Source organism: Theropithecus gelada, chromosome 18 (genome assembly GCF_003255815.1).
Source record: "Theropithecus gelada isolate Dixy chromosome 18, Tgel_1.0, whole genome shotgun sequence".
Lineage (NCBI taxonomy): Eukaryota > Metazoa > Chordata > Mammalia > Primates > Cercopithecidae > Theropithecus > Theropithecus gelada.
The window spans coordinates 3,048,677-3,071,376 of NC_037686.1; the positions used below are offsets into that span (position 1 = coordinate 3,048,677).

Sequence of the window (22,700 nt, forward strand, 5' to 3'; positions counted from 1 at the left end):
GCGCTCCTGCGCCCTCCTAATGTCCCTGCGAAGAAGCGCACTGGCCTGAAACCGCCAGCACAGAGCCACATCAGCGGCAGGAAAGACACTGAGTGGGTCAGTGTGTGCAACGATAGGATGGCTTCACACAAAGACTTGGTTGCATGCCAAATCAGGGTCTAATGGAGCAAGCCCCCAGGGCAGACCATGCCCACTGCACTCTCTCTGAGCAGCTAAAGTTCTGTCTCTGCATGTTCATCTTAGAAGGTGGCATGGATGCCAGAGTGCAGTTTCCTCTGCCTGCCCCTAACAAGACAGTGTGAGTAAGGGTTCAGGTCCCCGAGGAAGAGGAAACTGCAATGAACGGGCACTTTCTCTATCATTTGTGTGGCGTGTGCCACTCTGCAGCCACCCCTGTGTCACTGCTCCTGTGTAACGGGATTGATGTTGCTATTTTCCCAGTGATCCTGTCTACTGGAGAGGGCTGGGAAGCCACATGCCTCCTACAACAACCAGAAGCCAACAAGCGAGCCTCGTCTCTCAACAAGGTAAGACAAATGATGTAAAAATAGGTTAAATTACTTCGAAACTTTAATTACAGATACTTTTCCACGCGACATTTCTGAAATGGAAGCTTTGATTCTCCCCTTTTTTTGCATAAAGGCTAGGAAGGTGGTTTAGCCAGACCGTACATCTTTTTGTATATACATATCTACACCTGTGTCTCTTCTTTATTAATAAAAGGTGTCTTGATCACAGTCCCAAACCAACTCTGCATTGGATTCCAGCATATAAAACTCAGAGAGGGAAACAATTTCAAAGGAAGACAGGCTGCAACCACAGGAAAATGGCAGGAAAAACTGTAGCTTGATAGTTGTTTCTTCTAAGTTTAACTCAGAAATATAATAATAATTAAGAGAAAAAAATAAGAGGGCCTTAGCTTTCATCCCTGCTACCAAACACGCTCGTCCAAAACTCTCGGCTGTCTTAAAGTGCAATTACTGTTGTGAAGTTGCTCAGGCCAGGGATCAGGCTGGACGGAGTTCAAAGCAGAAACTTCAAACACTCCTTGCTGTTCATGACTCAGGGGCGGGGAGGGAGGGAGAGGAGAAAAAGAAGGACAGTTCTCTGGCATTCAAGTGCATCAAAAGAATAAATGTCTTTTCTTTCGGTAAAGAAAATCTGTCAATAGTAAGGAATCCTGGTTTGGAAAAATACAACTTTCTAAAACTTCTATCTGCGGATGTTCCAATGCAGCAGACTGACAAGGCAGGCGAGTGCAGCCAGCAGCAGGGGCCAGGTGTGCCTCCCAGGGGCCCGGCCATACAGGCGGCTTCCACCGTCTTCTGCGAGGTCCTCTGCCCTCGGCGAAGAGGAGGCACACTGGACCAAGGGCATCTGGTAGGACGTGGCTCTCTTCTCTGGCCTGTCTGGACTGGACCCATCGCTGGGCCTCTGGCCATTGAACAGCAGATAGCGCCCCCGGGCATCCTGTTCCATTTTGAAGATCTCGTACTCCGTGTGAGGTAGTTTGATGCCCAGGGCCACGCAGCCATTGGTGTGGGTCACATCCTGCTGGATGCCCACCTGCCAGGAGCCCTCGGCCCCACACTCATTCCCGTTGAAGACGTTGAGCAGTGAGGCTGTGGCGGCATCCATGGGGGTGACCTTCATGTGATTCACTGCAAAGGAGAGAGGAGAGTTCCATGACTCCAGGGAGTAGGCCTGGGATCCAGAAAACACTGGCCACACTCCAACAAGACAAGGCTTCTTTTCCAAAAACAGTCCCACCTACGGACCCACCCGTCTGACTGCAGTAGCCGTCAAAGCACTGTCAGGCGGGGAAGATTCAACCTGTTGATCTGGGTGGCAGTCACACCGATAGGCTGCAGGTGTGGCCACGCGACACAGACCATCTGGTGTAGAAACACTGAGCCTGGAATACAGCTGGGAGCGCCTGCAGGCAAGAAATACAACTACGGCTCGGAGTGCTCCTAAGGAGTTTTATTTGGTGATGCTGACTCCTTGGGATTGAAAAAATACTCAACAAAGGCTGGAATTTTGCTTTTATCAAAAGGTTTTCGGGTTTCTAACAGTTTTGGTGTCAAACACCTATTCTAGTTGGCATTCTCACACATTCCTACGGGCCCATACATCAGGCATCTAAAATAAGTTAGGCTGCAAGCAAGACAAATGTGAGTAAATAAATTAAATACAAATCCCAGCTTTTGTGGAGAATTGCTTCTGAAGGTCCCTCCAGGGGGCCACTTCCGTGTACAACGCGATGAGCTTCGGGGTGGAGTCACGTAAAGATCGCTTGCTCTCAATTAAGTTTCTCAAAGGGCCTGTATTCCTGGAGCAAACCTGGCCACCCAAAAGGAGGGCTAAAGTCTTCCAGGAGTTTCTGGGTTAACAGAAACATTTTATAGCAATGGGACTGAACCCTGGAATGCCGTCCTGGAGGAGTCACCTGGGATCGAGGCTGTCCCTCTTTATTTGGCATGATAGGGCCGACACCATTTTACAAAGATGCTCAAACTTAAAAAAAAAAAAAAGCAACCTTCTAAAAATAGCAACCACAAGTCCCGCTTTGTTGCTGGCAGCCTGGTGTAGCTCCTCCCTCCCCTCCTCATTTAGTGATAAGGACACAGCCTGAACCTTCCCACAGATGCTCCCACCTCCAAGCAGGTGACAACCTCTCAATTACACGACAAGCTCAGGGTTGGAAAGAGCAGCTCTGAGCACCTGAGGTGTTACTAATACCTCTTTCCTGCCTGCTCAAGAAAGCACCGTGGCACGCAAGCAACTGCAGTGTTATTAGAGGGGTGGCATGGAATCCGCCAGAGTTGTGTACAAAAAACACAAAGTGCAGACTTGAGATTGCTTTTTTTGTTTTTTACAGACGGGGTCTTGCTCTGTTGCCCAGGCTGGAGTACAGTGGCACGATCATATCTCACTGCAGCCTCAACTTCCCGGGCTCAAGCGATCCTCCTAGCTCAGCCTCCAGAGTAGCTGGGACTACAGGCACATGCCACCACATCCTGCTAATTTATTTTATTTTTTATAGAGTTAGGGCCTCACTCTGTTTCTGAGGCTGGTTTCAAACTGCTGGCCTCATGAGAGCCTCCTGCCTTGGTTTCCTAAAGTGTTGGGATTACAGGCATGAGCCGCCGCACCTGGCCAGAGATTTCATTCCCAGTAACATCCTCCCTGGACTGGCCACGTCCCACAGGCAGCGGAGCGGACGCCTCCCGCACTCAGGCCTGCAAGCGGAGGCTGTCCACCTCATCCACTCTGAGCGGGAGAAACTCAGAGGGCGCTGGGAGGGACTGAAGCAGAAATGGCTCCCCGATTTCTTTCCTAGGAACTCAGGCAGAAAAGAGGTCCCTTCCCTCAGCTCTGCCTCCACAACAATGTCACAGGGCTGTGTATCGGCTGCGATACCGGGATTCGAGGTGGGAATCCTACCTTTGAACACGAACTCCGTGCCTCCCATGACCCTGGAGGAGAGCACGCCGCGGCTGTAGCGGCCCCGGGCGTAGATGGAGAAGGTGGGGTGCTTGCACACCGGGTCTGAGTAGTGGTAGTAGTGGCCCTCCCAGGTGTTGTTGTTGTCATGGAAGATGAAGTGGCGGGTGAGGAAGAGGACTTCGGGGCGCACCTCGCAGCGCTGGCTCACCCACTCCCCGTGCAGGCCGATGGTCAGGTCTGCCTTCGGGGGCAGGATGGGAGGGTGGTGCTCGTCTGACCGATAGATGATCCGACAGGCGATGCAGGCGTGGTCATGGTTCTGAAGCCAAGAAACACACACACTCAGAGACCTCTGTCTTCCCAAGGGAGCAGCGCACATGTGCTTCTGGCAAATGGGGTCTCACCAGGTACCAGGTCACCGTCACTGACAACCTCGACACCAAGAACCAACTGGAATCATGCTCCGGGCACAGACAGAGGTGAGAGTGATGTGTACCTGTGTACTCAAAGTGCACACATGTTTGCCTGACAGTACAGACCTATGCAGACATTTCAGATGTGATGTGGCCTCTTTAGAATCCTATTAAGTTTTCAGACCACATGCACTGGACACTTGATTTCAAAAAGAAATGATGGCAGCACCTCACACCCATTAGGATGGCCACTATCAAAAAATCACAAGTTGGCAAGGATGTGAAGAAATTGGAACCCTTACACACAGCTGATGAGGATGCAGAACGGTCCAGCCACTATGGAAATCAGTCAGGTGGTTCCTCAAACAAACAAACAAACAAACAACAAAAACGAAACAGAATTATATGACCCAGCAATCTCACTTCTGGGTATGCACCCAAAAGAGTTGAAAGCAGGGACTTGAATAGCTATTTGCACAACCATGTTCACATCAGGGTTATTTACAATAACCAAAAGGTAGAAGCACCCCACGTGTTCACTGACAGATGAATGGATCAACAAAATGCGGTCTATCCACACAGTGAAATACCCTTCAGCCCTAGAAAGGCAGGAAGCTCTGACACCCGCTACAATAGGGATGAACCTTGGGGGACATCGTGGTAAGCGAAATAAGCCAGACACAAAAGGAGACTCTATGTAATGTCACTTATATGAGGTTCCTAGAGTGATCAAATTCATAGAGACAGAAAGACAGAAAGTGGAACGGTGGTAGCAGGGGCTGGAAGTGGGGGGACACGTTGTGGTTTAATGAATAGAGGTTCAGTCTGGGAAGATGAGAAAGTGCTGGAGGTGGAAGGTGGTGACGGTTGCATAATAACGTGAATGCCCTCAGTGCCACAGAACTGCACACTTAAAACTGGCTAAATGATACGTTTTACATTATGTGTATTTTACCACAATTAAAATTTATTTTAATAAAAAAAGTTAGGAGACACAAAGAAAAAAAAAAGGGCCAGCACTCCACCGGCTGTGGATGAAATGGAGTTGTGTAGGAAAGGCAAGGTCCTTTAGAAGAGGGAATGGAAGAGGCGGCCTGCAAGAAGGGAGAGCTGGAGGCCGCGGAGCAGCAAGCACACCCACACATTGCTCTCTCTCCCGGTCTGCCCGCCTCCGGGTTCAGAAGGTTTGTGTTCCTCCTTCTGCCTTCTCAGCTTTAAGCAAGACAGCCACAGCTCGGACCTTCCAGAAGACCCTGTAATGCCTAGTCTGTTTTATCACAGGAACACAGCAGGGAACAAGGGCTGTCTGTGGCACAGACAGTCCTCTCTGGTGAGGGGTGCACACGTCAGAGATAGTGGAAGTCAGGGCACAGGGTGCTTGAACACAGTGCCAGTGCCTCGCTGTCTGACCAAGGTCTCCAGACACCTCTGAGCCCAGGCTGCCTCCTCCTGCACGTGGATCATCCCTCTGCTATTCTCCTCCCACCCAGGGGGTGCAAAGCTGGCAGGCTAGCAGAGCGCTGACCACTAGCAGCACGTGCCAACCGGATCAGGCTGTGGTGGGGAGATAGAAGTGGGTAGCTCAGCGTTCTGGGGACGGCTGGGCCACCCCAGCCCCGTGCTTCCATGCTATCAGTTCGTGGCCTCACATCTGCCCTGCGGCCAAGGCTGAGGGCTGCCCACTGACTGCGCAGGAACACAGTTCTTTAAAGTTGGAGATCTCAATCACCAGGGTCTTTGGGTTTACAGCCCTCACTCAACATGTGATTTCCTTGTGGTCGCTGTTTGGTTTCTCCGAGAGGGCAGGAGGAGCGCTCTCCCCGGAGAACAGCTGTGCTCGCTAACTTGCGCTGCTGCTGTGTGCGTTAAACGGGCATGGAGTTGCACTTCACGTGAGAGAATGTTTCCTTTGCTAACATGGTTTGTGGCTTGTAGACGACTGGATCAAATAGCTCCAGCATTGAGATGAAGGCCAAGTCCTGGGCGTCCCCAAGCTCTACGTGCATTTGTTGGCCTGCGGTTTCCTACAGAGGGCTTTGGGGCACACGGAGAAACTGCCTGCAACCTGTGCTCAGCAGTGAGCTGCCCTCTGCAAGCTACAGGAGAAATAGAGAAGAACTCCTGCATGAGGCCCATTAGCCCAGTGATTAATTACGTGATGGAAAGATGGCTCTGCCCAGTTCCTAGGGGCCGAGGCCAGCCCCAGCCACTTCACAGTTGGTGATTTTGGGCAAGTTATTTATTTCTCTCCATTTCAACTTCCTCATTTATACAATGGTGATCATGACACTTACTTGCATAACTGCTGCAAGAAATGAACAGCAGATGAAGGTGGTTCCCACTCAGTGCACCCACTTGGTGTGAACATTAAATAAAGGCCTATCTGCCACCCTATGTGCCACTGTCTTTCAAATGCACCTGAAGGTGAAGAAAATACAAACTGAGTTAAAGCATCACTGAGTACGGTAGGTTAGGCTTTATGTTTCCTTAGTCAACTACTATGGGGTAAAGGTTCTAGATTTTTCACCTAAACAAGGGTTCTGATATTCAAAACCCAGGATGGAAAGTTAATATGACATAGCGTGCCCAGCCCAGGACTCCTGCATAAGTGCTGGAACTGTCACCATTGAAATCAGGCCTGCGGTCCTGGTGTGGGGACCAGTGACACGCCCTCTGACACTGGCTCGGAGCTTGGATTCAAATCACAAAAGCTTCACAGGCAGGAAGGTCGTGTTTTCCTGTGATGCCTGTTGTCAGAGACACAGGCTGTGCAGGAGCCGGACCCTGGCCCAGCACCACCTACAGCTGAGCCCAGCACATGCTGAAATAAGAGAGGCCACTTGGAGCACTGGTTCCATCAGGGTAAGAAGCGTGGGGTTAGATCTTCCCCAATCAGGCGGGAGAAGCTGTGCACTCCTACCATTTGCAGCTCATCGCTGGTAGCGGCTGTCCCCTCTGCCTGGGCGGGTCCCCAAAGCCTAGCTGGCAGCCCCGCTTCCCTACACCAACCCCAACCTCCACCTCCCCTCTGTGCCATTCCCCACAACTTGGTTTGCCATCTGTAATCTGGGAATTTAAAAACATCAGTTGCTGACTCCTTCATTTCTGGTCACTCTAAGGAGGTGAGAGTCTCAATTCCTGAAAAGATTTAATTCCTCAAATACCAGGATCAGTTCAGGAGGAGCTCACAGAGCTTCTGAGTTGGGGGTGGGAGAGAGAAAGGAAACAAGGGATGTTAGTTCTTGCAAGAGATGGTTCTGGGACGACGTCGAGGAGCAACGGCCCTTTGGCTCAGACAAGGAAAAGGCTCGGGGGACGGGAGGGGGCCCTGCTGTTGCCCCGGCTGTTCCAGAACGGGTGTTTTCAGGGCTGCTTCCCTTTAGGAATAATGAGGCCGGGGTCCTGAGCTCCGAGATGAGGGCCCCGTGGGACTTGGTCACTTCAGGAAAATGATGGTCCTGGGCTGAAGTGTTGCTGTTCCACAGCAGAGAAAAGCAGGCCAGGCAGGGCTTTTGTTTGTTTGTTTTGTGGGGGGCACAGGCTCAGGGAGGCTTGTTTTCCACCAGGTGGGCCTGAGAATTTAGGGAGGGTGCAGGGAGTGGGAGAAACCTGGCTCTTGGGTATGGTCTTGCCGAATCCCTAAACTGGATGCTTGTGTGTATGTGTGTGTGTGTCAAAAAAATACCTAACATAGAATTTGCCATCTTAGCCATTTTAAATTATATTCACACCGTCGTGCGGCTACCCCTAGAACCTTTTCGTCTTTCCCAGCCGAAAATCTGCACCCAGTAAACACTAACGCCCCATTCTCCCTCCTGACCCTGGAAACTCCCATTCTCCTTTCTGTCTCTATGGATTTGACTCTTAGAGGTGCCTCATCTGAGGGGAACTATCACTATTTGTCTTTTTGTATCTGGCCTGTTTCACTTAGTATAAGCTCCTCAAGTTTTATCAACGTTGTAAAATGTGTCAGAATTTCCATCCTTTTGAGGCTGATATTCCTTGCATGAATATTCCACATTTTGTTGATTTATTCATGTCGATGGACATTTAGGTTGCTTTTGTCTCTTGGCTACTGTGATTGATGCTGCCAGGACCATAGGTGTCTTTATGTTTGTTCAAGTCCTTGCTTTTAATGCTTTTGGGTATGTATCCAGAAGGAGAACAGCTGGATCAATTTGGTAATTCTATGTTTAATTTTTTGGGGGAACCACCGTACCATTTTCTGGAGTGGATGAATCATTTTACATCCATCAGTAATGTATAAAGTTCCAGTTTCTCCACATCCTTCCCAACACTGAATATTTTCTGGTTTTGATTGTTTTGTATTTTGTAATAGCCATCCCAATGGGTAAGTTGATATCTCATTGTGGTTTTAATTTACATTTTCCGTTGCCAATTTTTAAATTTTTTTTTATTTTTTGGTTGTTGTCTAGTTATCCTTTTTTTTTTCTTTTTTTGAGACAGGGTCTCACTCTGTTGGAGGTGGGAGAGAGAAAGACTGGGGGTTGCCCAAGCTGGAGTGCAGTGATGTGATCTCGGATCACTGTAACCTTCACCTCCCAGGCTCAAGCAATCCTCTCACCTCAGGCTCCTGAGTAGCTGGGTCTACAGGTGTGCACCACCATGACTGGATAATTTTTGTTTTTTTGTACTTTTTGTAGAGACGCGGTTCCACCATGTTGCCCAGGCTGGTCTCAAACTCCTGAGCTCAGGGCAATCTGCCTGCCTCAGCCTCCCCAAGTGCTGGAACAACTCTTTAGGTGCCATGAAGAAACCAAAGTTATCATAACAAGCGGAGTTGTTTCTGGCCTGTGTGTACACTGTCAACAAGGGGGTAGTTTTAGCCACCGTTGAATAAGGAGATACCTCTGTATTGCAACAAATTTTAAAAATATAATTTATGCTCCTAATTCTCATAATCTTTGGCCTGAATAAAAAATAGAGACCTACAGGCACAACTACAGAGAAGCAGAAATTAAAGGCGGTATATTGTATTGGTTCTAAAGTTTCTCTTTTCTGAGATGTTTTTCAGAAACAGTATTCTTCCAAGATGGATACATGGAAAGAGAATTACATATGCAGTTTTTAAACATGATGAGTGATTGGTACTGGGGAATATCATTTGCTCTGTAAAATTATTCCCTCTTTTTTGGGGATCCATGTTCCAAGACATGACTCTCATTTGAGAAGTGTCCTCTCCCAGGCTCACCAATTTGGCTTCCACGGCACCCCCTTTCCCCGAATCTTAGAAAGGGCTGTTTAAAGCCAGAGCTTCTGTACACAGAAGATTTGAAGGTTAAAGCAGAGGAACCAGAAAGTGTTTCCTTGTTGCTATTCTTTATACACACTATAAAAAGCATCCATCAGAAAGGGGAAGGGAGAAAAAAGATCCTATGCAAATAATCTCTGGGAAAAAAATTAAGCTTATTCTAAAAATGCGAAAGAAGCTTATACTTTATAAATGAGCAATGTTCTAGGCAAAGAGTGGAGTTCTGCCTACTCTGCTCTGATTCCTGCTTAGCTGCAGGTAACAAGTTAAATAACTACAGCGAGCGTTCACAGGGTATTCGTATCTCGGGGGCTCAACTATAGCATCTCCTTAGACTTTACAACCTCTCAGGAGACCACGGCAGACGAGGCAACTAAGGCACCTGGAGACAAACAGTCAGATGACGTTACAAACCCAAAGTGGAGCCAGGATAGTAATTTGGTCTCAGGACTTGCTGAGTGCTGCCTCCTGGCCAGAGTTGCCTCACAGGCTGCAAAGAACAGACGTTTCCCCAGCAAGGACTCCAGCCCAGGAAAAGGTCTTCTCCGGCCAATGACTGATGGGGATACTCCAGGCTTTCTCTGTTCCCTGCCAGTATTTATTTCTGGAGAGGTGGTTCGTCAACATTTGCTGACAGTATCCGCTTGTTTTCGCCATCTTCCCAGAGTGGAAGAATTTACTTGATGTGATCATGTTGTGAACAGATCAACTAAGGAAGCAGGCTGCATGAAACACAAGTCTTCAAAAGCACTGTCCCTTGAGCTAAAAGTTTTGTTCAAGAAGGAGGAAAAATGGGAGTAGATGATGGAAACTTCCTTTCCTAGGGTTTTGTTCCCTGGGATAAAAAGCACACAAATGTTTCTCACAAAGAAACCTGCAGCGGCCAATGGCCCACATTGAAAGCCTTCTTTGTAACTGGGATGTGCCGAGTATTTGATTAAATTTCTGCTGTAGATAACCCTGCAGGTACATCCTTCTCGGGTCTTCTCTATTACGAGTTCTTTGAGGCCAAGACCAAGTGTTCTCTCTTTGTCGTATTTCCCACGACATCCAGGAGAGAACTGCACAGGGCTTTCGGCTAACAGGCAAATGGAGAGAAAGCTGGCATTGGATATGTAAAGAGTTAAATGGAGTAGCTAGCATTCATCACAAATAATGGGCCCCCACCTCCCTTGTGGGAAGGAATTCAGGGTGCTTTTCAGATCTGGGATTCTAGGAGTTTGTGAACTCGGGCTTATTTTTATCAACTAAAGATAGCATGATGATGCCACTTTCAGAAGGAAGTGGGTGAAGAGCTGTGGCTTTAGGCACAGACTGCCCAGGCAGGCTTGCTGTCTATCCCACTGCAATACACTGAATGTCTGTGTCCCTTCAAAATCCATGTTAAAATCCTTACCACCAATGTGAGGAAATTAGGAGGTGGGGTCTGTGGGGGGTGACTAGGTCATGAGGGTGCAGCCCTTAAGAAGGGGATTAGTGCCCTTGTAAAAGAGGCTGAGAGTTATCCAGCTGTCTTGCTGCCACATGAGGATACAGGGGGAGGATACAGCAGTCTGCAACCCGGGAGAGCCCTGACCAGGATTCCAGCCTCCCACTCTGCTGGTGCCTTGATCTTGGCCCTCCAACATCCAGAACTGTGAGAAGTGAGTGGCTGTCCCCAGTCCATGCTGCTTCACTATGGCAGCCCGGATGGACTGAGGCACCTGCCGCCCAGCACCTGATCCCTGCAGGTGAGGGCAGCCCCCTCAGTGTACAGACCCCATGCAGCTACCAGGATCCTGCCATCCCTGCCAGGATGCAGGCACCTCTGTGGGGCCAGGGGAACTCAGAGAGCCTCAGGGAGGCTGCACAGCCACCCCGAGCCTGTTACCACCATCCAGGAAGGGCCTGGGCCAGGAGGATGAGGGAGAAAAGGAGAAATCAGGTTGCTAATTCCTGGGCCTGCAGTTGGCTACGAAGCAGAGGGGAGCAAAACTCAACTGAACACTTCTGCGTCCTGGAGTTCAGCAGGGGCAGCTGATAGGTCCTCAGGAGCAACATTAGCCTTCTGGAAATGGGCTTCCAAGGCAGCTTAGAATCCGAGACATGAGCTCACAAAGTCCTTTTCTGTTTTAGTTAACATTAGAATCATGAAAAAGACGATTTTGCCTCCACCTTCTTATACATACACATGACCGCTGACCCAGCAGCTGGGGAAAAAGGACCCTAAGAAGATGGTTCTTTAAGAGAAAAGACTTCAAGAGTGGTTTCCAAAAAGAATTTTCATTTATTTTTACTTGTTTCTTTCTTCCACTCCTATGCATTTTGATTCATTTAAATAATTAAAGTAGACTTATTAAATCTGCTGTAAATCCACTGGGCACTCCTGGCTGGCCCATCCTCTTCCTTTCTCCCCTTGGGGCTCAGCAAACTGTCCCTGGAGTAGGGACCTCATGCGTACTTTTCAAATGGCCATTTCCTGCTTTTGCAGGCTTTCCTCATGTCCTCTGAGCTTTCTTGCCTTTTAAGGGATAAAATGTTTACCACTTGCATTGTCCCTGACAACAAATATTTCCTGGTCCCCTAACTCCTTAAATAAAGCAACCTTGCATGCCTGTTTATCTGCTGAAATACTCCGGAGTCAAGAAATATAATGAGCTGTTTCTGCAATAAAAGTGTATATCAGCAGCCTTGTAGCCCAGCAATTGTGACACTGCACACCTCGGCCCAGATGAAATGTCCACAAAAGCAACCCCTCAGGGTCAGGACCCCCTCAATGGATCCCAGTTGCCAGCTCCGTTTTTTATAGAATTGTGCAACATTTGCTGCCTTATAGGAAACACGTGGCTCCAGGGAGCAGTCAGTTTTCGTCTAGGGTCCTCCTTCCTATAAGACTAGTCCTTGAAACTGTCTTAGGTCACGACTTCTTGAACTTCTGGTCGTCCACCACCTCCTTCATCTCCCATCACCTCTGCAAATCCACACCAGCAGAAAGAGAAGTGGCATGGATTCTTCCACAAGCACTTGGCTCCTTCTATACACCAGAGACACGGTCGCCCACCCACCCAGGAGCCACACCAAGCACATGCTCAGGGAGACGTCCCTCCATGCCGGCTCCTGCAGCTGGGCTGAAAAGTCCAGGCCCCAAGGCCACCTGACTCAACATCCCCATGGTGTCACTGATACCAGGAAGCCGCACAGGTCACACATCCTCTAACAAGCCTCTGAGAGGCCAGCTACCTCAAAAACATAAGCTGGCTCACAGCCTAGCGGCTCCTGAAGAATTTGAGAGAGAGAGCGCAGCATGCTGTTGTCCTGCAGTGCTCAGGTACTCCCGAAGTCCGGTGCTTTTCTTCCTCCCGTGTGTGGCTCCCCTGCTGTACATGTGCTGGGATTGAGTGTTTCAGATGCACGGCCTGGGGAAGGCTGTCTCATTTTCAGACAGCCCCTTTGATTTACGATCCTGTGGTTAAATCAGTGCAGGATTTTGGAGAAAGACCAATTCCATTTGCTTACGAGTCTGATCCTGAGGCTCTGGCATCTCTAACGACTCTGGCAATCATTTGCTTTTAATTACCGTTTGATTCCATCCCTGAAAGAATGAGCCTGGCTTCTACCCCTCCAACTGCATGGTTCTGAAGAATCTCGGCAGAGGGTTATGGCTGCTCTGATGCTAAACTCAATTCAGGCAAAGCATCTTCTTTCAGGATTACTTTAGGCTGTCTTGACTTTTTTATAATGAAGAGTAGCCAATTCCATCCTGAACGAACCCTCCCAGCACACCTGAATCTCTTCAAACATCACTTATTTGCCAAAGGACTCTGGACCTCACAGCAAAGCTGTATAAAGCTTAGAAAAACAAGTTGACTTAAAGTTTCTATTTTTACACGGTGTCCTGTTTCTAGAGGGGCTGAGACTCGTGGTTTGAAACTCAATTTAGCATTTAAACTAATTTTCAGCTCGGTCTCTATGGACCAGCAATTAGGGAAGGAGAAGAGTTCAAAGAAGAAGGTTTCAGCCTCTCCTGGGCAGGCGTGTGCGGTCTTTGAAGACGCTCTCCCAGCCTTTCTTCCTGTCTCCGCCTGGCGGCCACAGACAGCTCGGACGACCTGCTGTGGCTGGGCCCGTGTGGGCACACAGTGCCCAGTCTTTCTGGTGCCTGGGTCTGGAAAGACACCAATGGCTGAGTCCATTTTGTTCCTTCTCACAGCTGTCCTGGGGAAGGATCTGAAAACTTCCTGAAGACTCCGCTGCACACTGCAGGCCAAGAGGTACAAGGCGAGAGACAAGAGAAGAATGGACCCTTTCAGCTCCCGGAGCCACTCGGCCTTCCACTGACCTCCCAGCCATCTCGCGAGGCAGCCGGGCTGGCTCAGGAAGCCTGGGTCCTCCTCCCAGCTGGGCTGCCACCTGCATCTGTGGCCACAGCATTCCTCTGGGTCTGGGAGTGTTCGCTGGGTTTTTTTTTTTTTAAATCTAAATTTTCCATGATGACTGTGCTTAGGTAATAGAAGATCACAGCACAAAATGCAAGAGGAACCGAAAGTGAAGTCTCTGTCCGACCATCCCAGATAGACAGCTCTGTCTCTTCCTCTGAGGCAGTCATCAATTTCCTCCAGAAATATCTGATTCCTTTGCAAAGAGTCCCTCTTCTTCTCCTTTCATTATTAGTTTTATGCACATGGTATCATATTATTCATGCTATTTTGTAACTTCCTTTTTTCCCACTTAACAGTATGTCTCGTGTAGTATCTAAGGTCCTAAAGCTCTTTCCACCTTAATTTTCTGTCATCAAGGAATCAGGCCTAGCGTTTAAAGGGTCTACTTCTTAAGAATCTGGGTAAATGTTCCCACAACTGCCTTAGCAGAGCAGGGAGGAGAAAATGGGAGGAAGCGTTTTATGGCTAGGCATCGTGAAACACTTCGATGTTCTCTGGTCAGTTGTCATTGTCATTCTCATTCCTCTCTGAGCCATTGGCCTAGAAGGGCGACTTACTCTAGGTTAAGAGAGATGGAGCTTTGCGTTCAGGCCCTATCCTGATGCCCACAGGATAACCCTATTGATTCTTATATTTTTGCCATTTTACAGAAAAGGACAACGAAGTCTCCAGTAGGTCAGATAACTACCAATGCCACCCGGCTGATGACAGCAGAACTGGCTTCCAGGATTGGCTGCCGTTTCTGAAGTCCACATAACCTGCCAATTTGTCCAGAAGGTGTTGAATTCTAAAAAGGTCAGCTTTACAATTGCTGTCTCTAATTCCCATGCCAATAGTTAATCATTTTCACTTGCGGGGCGTTTTCCCTCCAGGAGCCACAGACAGGTCTGCTGAGGGGCACGGACGGGACTGAAGTGTCCCCTCCTGGAGTACCCCTGGGCGCCAGCCTTAGCAATGCTGGCTGGGCTTTCAGACTCCATCTGCGGAGCCACACCCCGGAGTGCAACGGGGTAGAGAGGCAAGTAAGAAAATAAACGTGGTTATGGTTAATTTTTCCCCAAGTGCTAAAAAGAGCAAAAGAGATCAGAGCCCATGCAGGTGCATGAAGGTGAGGAAAAGGAACCAGAACCCGAGTGGGTGCAAAAGACTAACCCAAGGTCAAGTTCGGAGCCTACAGCCCGGCGGACACCGGCACAGCAAGTTCCCTGGCCGCACCTGCCTCCTCACTCAGACCTCGCACTCAAGGCTCCCTGTGCTTTTTGGTGTTTTGCGGCTCCTTGGTGTCTCTGCTAGGGGGTGGGCAGGCTCTTCCTATTCAGCAGACATTCACAAAGGCCCCGAGGGAACGGCGGGTTGCGAGGATGCTCCTGGCTAACCCCAGGTTTCCGGATTATCTGGGCCATTTTTATTCCTGACATTCATCACAGCTTCCTCCCGTTACCTGAGATCATTTGAAAGGCAGAGGCCGGTGGCTCCCGCCTGTAATCCCAGTACTTTGGGAGGCCGAGGCGCGCCGATCACCTGAGGTGGGGAGTTGGAGACCAGCCTGGCCAACATGGTGAAACCCCGTCTCTACTAAAAATACACAAACTAGCTGGGCGTGGTGGTGGGCACCTGTAGTTCCAGCTACTTTCGAGGCTGAGGCAGGAGAATCGCTTGAACCTGGGAGGCGGAGCTTGCAGAGCCGAGATGGCGCCACTGCACTCCAGCCTGGGTGACAAGAGCAAAACCCCGCTTCAAAAACAAAAACAAAACAAAAAAAAACCTTCCCAGAAAGATGGCTAGACTATACTCAGAGTGAGCCAAAGGTAGGTATGAAGCCCCTCCTCCTGCTGCTATCTCAAACCAAGTGGACCTGGCCAGTATAAAACAGGAGAAATGCTATGCAGCTACGGTGTCCAGTGCCGCCTTTGGACAGTGCTGCCAACCAGAAAGGTCCCAAAATGTAATTCGAAGCCTGTTATTCCCACCCATTTTCCCAAGACACCCACTCAAGCCTGACCCGGAAAGCACACCCCAGTCCAGGTATCACCCTATGAGCCGATTCTCCTCCTGATACCTGTCCTGGGGAATCCATATGTTGAAGGGGCAGAACTTTGGTCTCCTTTCCCTGTGTCCCATTCTAGGAAAACCTCTGGGATCCCCCGACAGTGGCAGCAATGGAGCCGGCATCAGAGGCTGCCCTGCCTCTCTGCCCTAATTCATGTTGGCCTCTTCAGTGCACTTGAAACTTACAAGGCAGAATGAAATGAGCCTGGCTCCTGATCTGTGTTGGAACAAACCCCCAAGGGCATCCTGAGTCGGCGGGAGTCTGGGCCTGGGCACACGGGCTGAGCACAGGGCTTCATCTCACACGCAGGGACACAGCCATGAAAAGATTCATCCCGAGGAAGCAGCCTCCACCAAGCGGGCTTTCTCAGCAGCTATTTCATAATTATAATAAAAGCCACTTGCATTGCACAAGCTCACAATAACATAGATAAAAAAAGGTAACACGGAGCAGTCTTTGGCAGAGGAAGTGCCCTGTGATACCTCTATTGGTTAAGAGTAGTCTTGGAGGACTAATAAGAAAAAAGGTTTAAAAAAAATGAAGAAACCACCAAACAAAAGTTAAGCAGGGTTCCCCAGTTACGGAGCCACTGTGCTAGAGAGTGTTCCACGAAGCCAATGGGGATGGCCGGGGAGATACTCCAGAGACCTGCCCACCGCCCAGCCCTAGCAGGCCCGGGTCTGCATGTTCACACTGCGCACTGGGCAGGAGCCCACTCCCCTCCTGCCTGGGACTCCACAGGCTCTGCGGGGAGATGGTGGAGGCGATCGAGTTACACATGGACATGTACTCTGAGCTGGTGGGAAGGAAACGCCTTGTGAATTCCAAATATAATTAGTAGAGTATCATTCAAGGAAAAGACATTATAAGGTTTAATTGTTTCTTGCCCTCCTTAGTCCCCTCTTCTGATTATGGTGACTTTACATTTTCCTTAGTGAAATGAAAAGAACGTGGGGTATGGAGGAAGGACCTTTGGGCTCATGGTCCAGCAGGAAAACTCAGTAGCCGTGTGGCCTGCGCAGGAGCCGTAACCCCTGGGACCTCAGCAGGCTGTGCCGCCTGAGTGTCGGGACTCACCAGGGTGTCCTGAGGACTGGAAGCAGTGACTCTGGTGGATGGTCTCTGTGGAGTCTAACATGCCACACAAATCCCACTGTCACCTCCCTTTTCTCTCCCTCCCCACCTCCTCCAGGGCCCGGGTGGCTGCTATTGTTTAGTATCTTTTCCAGGTGTGGTTATGACATCACCTTCGCACTGTCCTCTTGGAATCACTGAAGAGGTTCCTGGGATGGGAGAGCTGAAAGGAGCCTTAGGAATTTTCTAGAACCATCATCCCACACCACCACCCACTTCAGGAGAGAACCGAGGTTCCAAGTCACAGGGCAAGTTGGTGGCAGACCCAGGTCTCCTGACTGGCTACAGCGCCCTCCAGCCCCAGCCTTCCCCGTCTCCTCCCACCTCGCCGTAGCCCCACCTTGGCCTGCCCCGCCAGGAGGCAGAATTCCCCCTTTCAAGGGTGCCCTGAAGCCCCCATGGCAAGCCTTTAAGAAGGATGACCCACTTTATTCAATAAAGAGGAGAACACAGAGCTCTGAGGTACCTTGGCATTCTGCAGAGGGGGCTGGTAACTGGACGGCCGGTAGAACATCCTCTGGGTGGCATCGGTGTGAATGTCACCAAGGAAGAGCTCCTCGACCAGGTGGTCGAGGTTGTGGTGAAGGTACTGCTTCTCCACCCGGATGAGCTGGAGCTCATGCATGGCAAAGTTCACGGCCTTGGTGCACTCACAGCCATTCTCCTCTCGCCAGAGGTCATAGGTCACGTCCTGTACCCAGGGACCCCCGTCTGCGAGGAACCCCGGGCACGTGCGGTTCACCTGCTGGCCGAGCTTCTCGGCCACCGCCTCTGTGTGGCAGATCACCTGGACGTTGTGCAGCTGGTAGTCGGCTTCCGTGCCCCCTCGGATGATCCAGGAGGCCTGGCGGAGGCGGATCTTGCCCCGGATAATGAGAGTATAAGTGGGATTTGTGCACCGGTTGCTGCCATAATAAAACTGGTAGGCCTTGAAGGTGTTATTGTGGTAGAATCTGTAGGACCTTGTGATGAACTCTGGGCCTGACCTTACTTCACAGCTGGGAAAGGAAAGGGGAAGAAGAGACCTTTGTAAGCCCAAAGGTATGGGAAAGAGATTCGTTATGGTATGAAGAAATTACAGAAATAATAATAAGCTGCTGCTGATGGGCCAGACACTGTTGTCAGCCCTTTACAGATACCAACTCATGGACTCCTCACAACAACCTAGGAGCTAGTATTATCATCACCCACATTTTACAGGTGGGGAAACTGAGGTTAGGGAACATGCCCAAGAGCACATGACCAGCAAGTGTCAGAGCCAGTCCATGAATCCAGGCAGCCTGGCTCTGACGCCGTGCTCCTAATCACTGCCTCAGCCAGCCTTCCACCAGCTTCACGAGCAGGCCAGGAGGGCAAATACCTGCTGCCCTATGCGGGCATTTCCTTCTGGATAAGGAGGACGAGTGCTGTGCTGGCCTATAAAAGAAGTTTCCTTATGCTAGTTCAAAAACGGTCGACTCCCTGAGCACTTTTATTTTATGGACCTTGTCTACAGTAGGCAGGTGCAAAATGTCTGTCATCCCGAGACAGAAACTAGTCACCTGGCGTCTTCTTGTCCATTCAAAATTAATTTTCTCTCTAGTAGAAAAGTAAAGGGGCAATTAACTAAAAGCAAAGCTGGCACAACAGAAGTAAGGGTTCCTTTTAGTTTGTGATGGTTGCCAATGTGGCATTAGATGAATGCTAGGTTCCTGAGCCAGAAACACTAAGGCAGAATCTACAGAGCGTAACAGCAGTGGGATGGAATTGAGGGATTTCACACACGGCTCTGTCAGCCATTCATATATACTAGCTGAGGCTGCAGCGGGGGGCACGGGGAGGTACTTAAAGCCCTGGCCAAATAACCTGGCCTTAGCCTTTTGTTAGCTCCTAGTCTCAGTTACTCCGTGACTTTCAGCTCATCAGTTCTGGCCTTCCCAGTCTGCTCTCATCTGTGATGCTAACACAGGTTCTGGTTTGAACTGACGAAGCGTTGCTAAATCAAGCAGTCAGGCTAAAATGCCAAACACAAGTGGTTTTCAAGATTGCGAACACTTTAATTTGTTCGCTGATGGACTGGTGAAAGATAAGCATTATTTAGAAGGGGGTACCGTTGCTACGCAAAGTTTGACACCTGCTGTCGAGTAGCATCCTATGGACATAAAGCACTCAACGGTACCTGGGGTATCTGTAATCTTAGAAAAAGGAGACAGAAAACACCCCAGATTTCTCCCACAGGGAAAGAGAAGTTTAATGTAAGCAGTGATTCATGTTAGAGTAGGTTTAGAAAAGAAGATCCCTTATGTTTAAATTTTTTAATCTAAGCATCAACAGTCTGTTGATTCTGCCTGCCACGTACAGTGGATCTGAGGCCCACTCACTTCTCAATTGCCCCTGCAGCTCCTCTTACCTAAGCCTCCGTCCTCTCTAACCAGAACGGTTGCAAAGGTCTTTAAACTGGTCACCCCCAAATCACTTTTTCTCCCATCCATTTGCCAAACAGCAGCCAGGATGCCCTTTCAAAAAGTTGAATCATGTTTTAAGCATGGCCCCTGCTGTAAGCTCGTCAATGACTTTTCAGTTCTCTTAGGTTAGAAAAGCTGGTCTGCAGGATGCCTTAGAGCTGGCCTACCCTCCCCAACAGCCTCATCTGAGGCTATCTGCCCTGGTTTACTGCATCCCAGCCACAGGGCTCTCAGCCGGCCACTCCTTCAATCTAGCCAGCCTCTTGCTCACTCTGCCTCTAGCCTGGCCTCTGGTTCTTTAAATACAAAGCTCTTCCCACAGTCTTTGCACAGCCAACAATGTCTCAGTTCAAGGGTCCCCTTCCTTGGTAGGCTTTCTGAACTCCACCCCGATTTTAAAATGGGTCCCCCGGTATTCTCTTTTAGCACCTGTTGCCTTCCCCACCCCTCCACTTTCATAGTACTTCTCGTGTATTTACTTATAAAACCCCTGATGATAGGGACCAGGTCTGTTTTGTTCACTGCTATATAAACAAAACTTAAAATAGTGTTTGGCATATGGTAGGCACTCAATAAATATTTGTTGAATAAAATAATAAATATTTTAAAAGTATGTAACATGAAGGTTATTTATGCAAATTGTTTATTGTGGTTATTTTGAGAGACCTCATTTTTATGAAATAAAATTCTGCGTCTTCATCATCTTATACAATTTCTTTTTTTCTCTTCTCCGTATTCATCTGATCCCTCCCCAAGGAACTTGGAGGCTGCTATCCATATCCCAGGAACAGCGCATAGGGAGAAGTGATCAGATCCCAGAGTTAGTCTTGTTAATTCTCAGCAATTTAATGGGTAGAAAAAAAAAAAATCGCAGATCTGCCTCTAGGCTATTTTTAAAAGCTCTAATGGAAGATAAGCCAGAGCTCAAACTGGGATAAATCTCAGCTTCATAGCATGGAAAAGAATCCAAGAACTGCACCCTGGCTAGCAGAGGTAGCTTTTAACTTACTCTTAGAACCCCGGAGCCATATATTAAATTACCAGAATATGGCTAGAATATTTACACCATCCGGAGCTTGCAAGTCATGTTTCAGGGTTGGTGAAACACAGACTCTTAATTTCACTTGCTAATGGTTTCTTTTTATACACAAGTAGTCCCATAGAGTTCAGTAAACAAGGATCTATTCACTCACACTGTGTGGTTAACAGGAGTACAATATAATCTCTGCTTTAGCATAAGATTTCTACAGTACTTAGCTCTTTTTCTTAACCAACCATAATTTCAAAGAGTAGTTTGGTTCTTCATTAGAACTTAGACAACACCTAAATCATTGTAAGTGATAAAGTCTCTATGCATCTGAGAACCCATAAGAAGGGTCTTCCATAGTGGTGTGCTCTCTGGCCTCTCCCAGACCCCACCTGTCCTCTTACCCTGTGGAGACCCAGTGGCCCTCGATTGTAGGTGGCATCTGCACGGTGATCCTTGCGCCATTGTGGAGATGTTTGAGCATGTGATGGCACTGTGACTCCTTGAAAGCCCTCCAGGCACTTTTCTCTAAGGACCTAGGATGGGACCTGCTGTCTGGATGAAGGAGGGCAGAACCCTCTCCCAGCCCTGAAAAATAAAGGTGGAAAGTTAGCCAAAAGAAGAAGTAGCAGCAGACATGAATCAGGCCAAACAACCACCTCTGCAGCAGTCAGTGGCTGAAGGTGGGAAATGATTGTTTATTCTACAAAGCGTCATCACAGTGCACGCTCTCGTATAGGATGCACATTCCAAAGTGCCAAGTGTCATTGTAGATCAATTCCCTGGCGAGAAAACTGAGGTCCTTGTTGATCACCAACATAACTTGCTTGAGGTCACTTAGCTAGTTCCTGGCAAAGCCAGAGATCAAATCCACGCATCTATGAAGCAACAGTGAAGGTTGTGCATCTAAGAAGGGTTTGTGCAGGGTGGCCAAGGGAACGTGACCGGCACTGTAGGAGAGAGAAATGAACATGTTCTGGAGTCACCAAAGTGGAGGAGGTGGGGAGAGGTGAAAGACGTGTCATCAATAACAGTGAATTTACACAATGGCAGATTTCAGTGAGGAAAGGAAACAGCAAGGAGACCAGCCTCAGTGAAACTGCAGCCTGGGCAGTGATGGAAGGAGAAGGCCCAGGGGACTAGGAAGATTCCCAGCTGGGATCTGCTTGCTGGCTTGACTCCATCTGCTTACACCAAGCCTTGCATCTTCTGGTTCTCTGTCTTCAAGTGGATGCCCCCTACACGGCTGCTCACCAGGGGGTGTGAGCCTTGCACCCTCCTACAATAGGGACATGGTGTGACATTTCCCCCCAATAATCTTCCAAGTCCAGCCCCTCACCCTCAAAAGGCCAGAAACAAGCTAAACATACAATATAGGGCTTTAAATGAAGAATAATGGCAATATTACATATGTTTATTTCCCAGGGGTAAAGAAATACTAGCAGTAAGCTTATCTTCAGAACGAGTCGTGCAGGTTGGCCACAATCTTCCCAAGCAAAACTACCACCAGCCTAATGTTCAGAATGAAGCAATTAAAACTAAACTAATGGAGTTATTATCCGAAAGCCACAGTCTCCTCTGATATTCACTCCCAAAGTGATTAACAAATCAACAGGCATTTATGGTGGACCTACTACGTATTTAGCCCTGTGTTAGCAGAAAAGACACTAGTTAGACAACGGTACAAACTTTTTAAAAACATAAAAAACAAATAAAATGTACCTGTTAGAATGCTACTGGTGAGGAAGTAATTACATGTTGTAATCAACACATAAACAGCTTCATAGAGAAGGCGTGGTTTCTGACAGATGATTTGAAAATGAGAAGTTAGATTCAGAATATAGTGACTTACAGCAACATGATGAAAATCTACCTGGATAAACTGAGACCTGCAGGATGATAATTTCAGATATCTGTTAAATATTCAGATAGTTACCATCATGTGGACAAAACATTCAAAAGACTGAACTAGTTTTTGATGCAAAGTCTTGGTGTTGAGAAGACAGAAGTTTCTGTATCTGAACTCCCAGATTTTCCCTCTAAGTAGGTTTCTGGCTTTGAGATGGAAGGACAGCTTCTGGTTGTTCTTACAGACTTTACATGCAATGGATGTCAGTGAGACAGATAAGGGTATTACTCAACTAAATGAAGATTGTGAAAAGAGATTCTAGACACAAGAGGACAGTGCCATGTGCACATTGAAGGCAACCTCACTCAGCCCTGTTTTGCCAAGTCCCTTAATTCTGGCCTGAGCTAGAATGGGGCAAACTCTAAACATGAGAACTCTGCCCAGTGTTGTTATTATTCATGGTCATGGTTATTAAGCCAGGGCTTCCTTTCCTGAGGCCTCGAGTTCCACTGAGGGAAGGCGTCTCCACTGGGCATTCCCTCCCTGTCCCTCATTCTGCCCTCCCCTGGTGAAGGCACATGAGTTATGGAAGTGGAAGCAAGCATGCTTGACTCAGTCACTTTTTTCTTTTCAAAACCAGCCT

The 22,700-nt window shown here is 48.6% G+C and overlaps 1 protein-coding gene across 1 annotated transcript in view; it reads right to left on the reverse strand.

The window, feature by feature from the left end:
- Positions 1-548: 548 nt before the first annotated feature.
- Positions 549-22,700, reverse strand: part of APCDD1 (APC down-regulated 1) — a 34,174-nt gene continuing 12,022 nt past the window's right edge. The window contains exons 2-5 of the mRNA XM_025365607.1: positions 20,613-20,796; positions 17,204-17,735; positions 3,448-3,769; positions 549-1,661 (exon numbers count right to left, since the gene is read on the reverse strand). Coding sequence (XP_025221392.1) covers positions 1,213-1,661; positions 3,448-3,769; positions 17,204-17,735; positions 20,613-20,796 — 1,487 coding nt within the window. The 3' untranslated portion in view covers positions 549-1,212. The remainder of the gene's footprint in view (positions 1,662-3,447; positions 3,770-17,203; positions 17,736-20,612; positions 20,797-22,700) is intronic.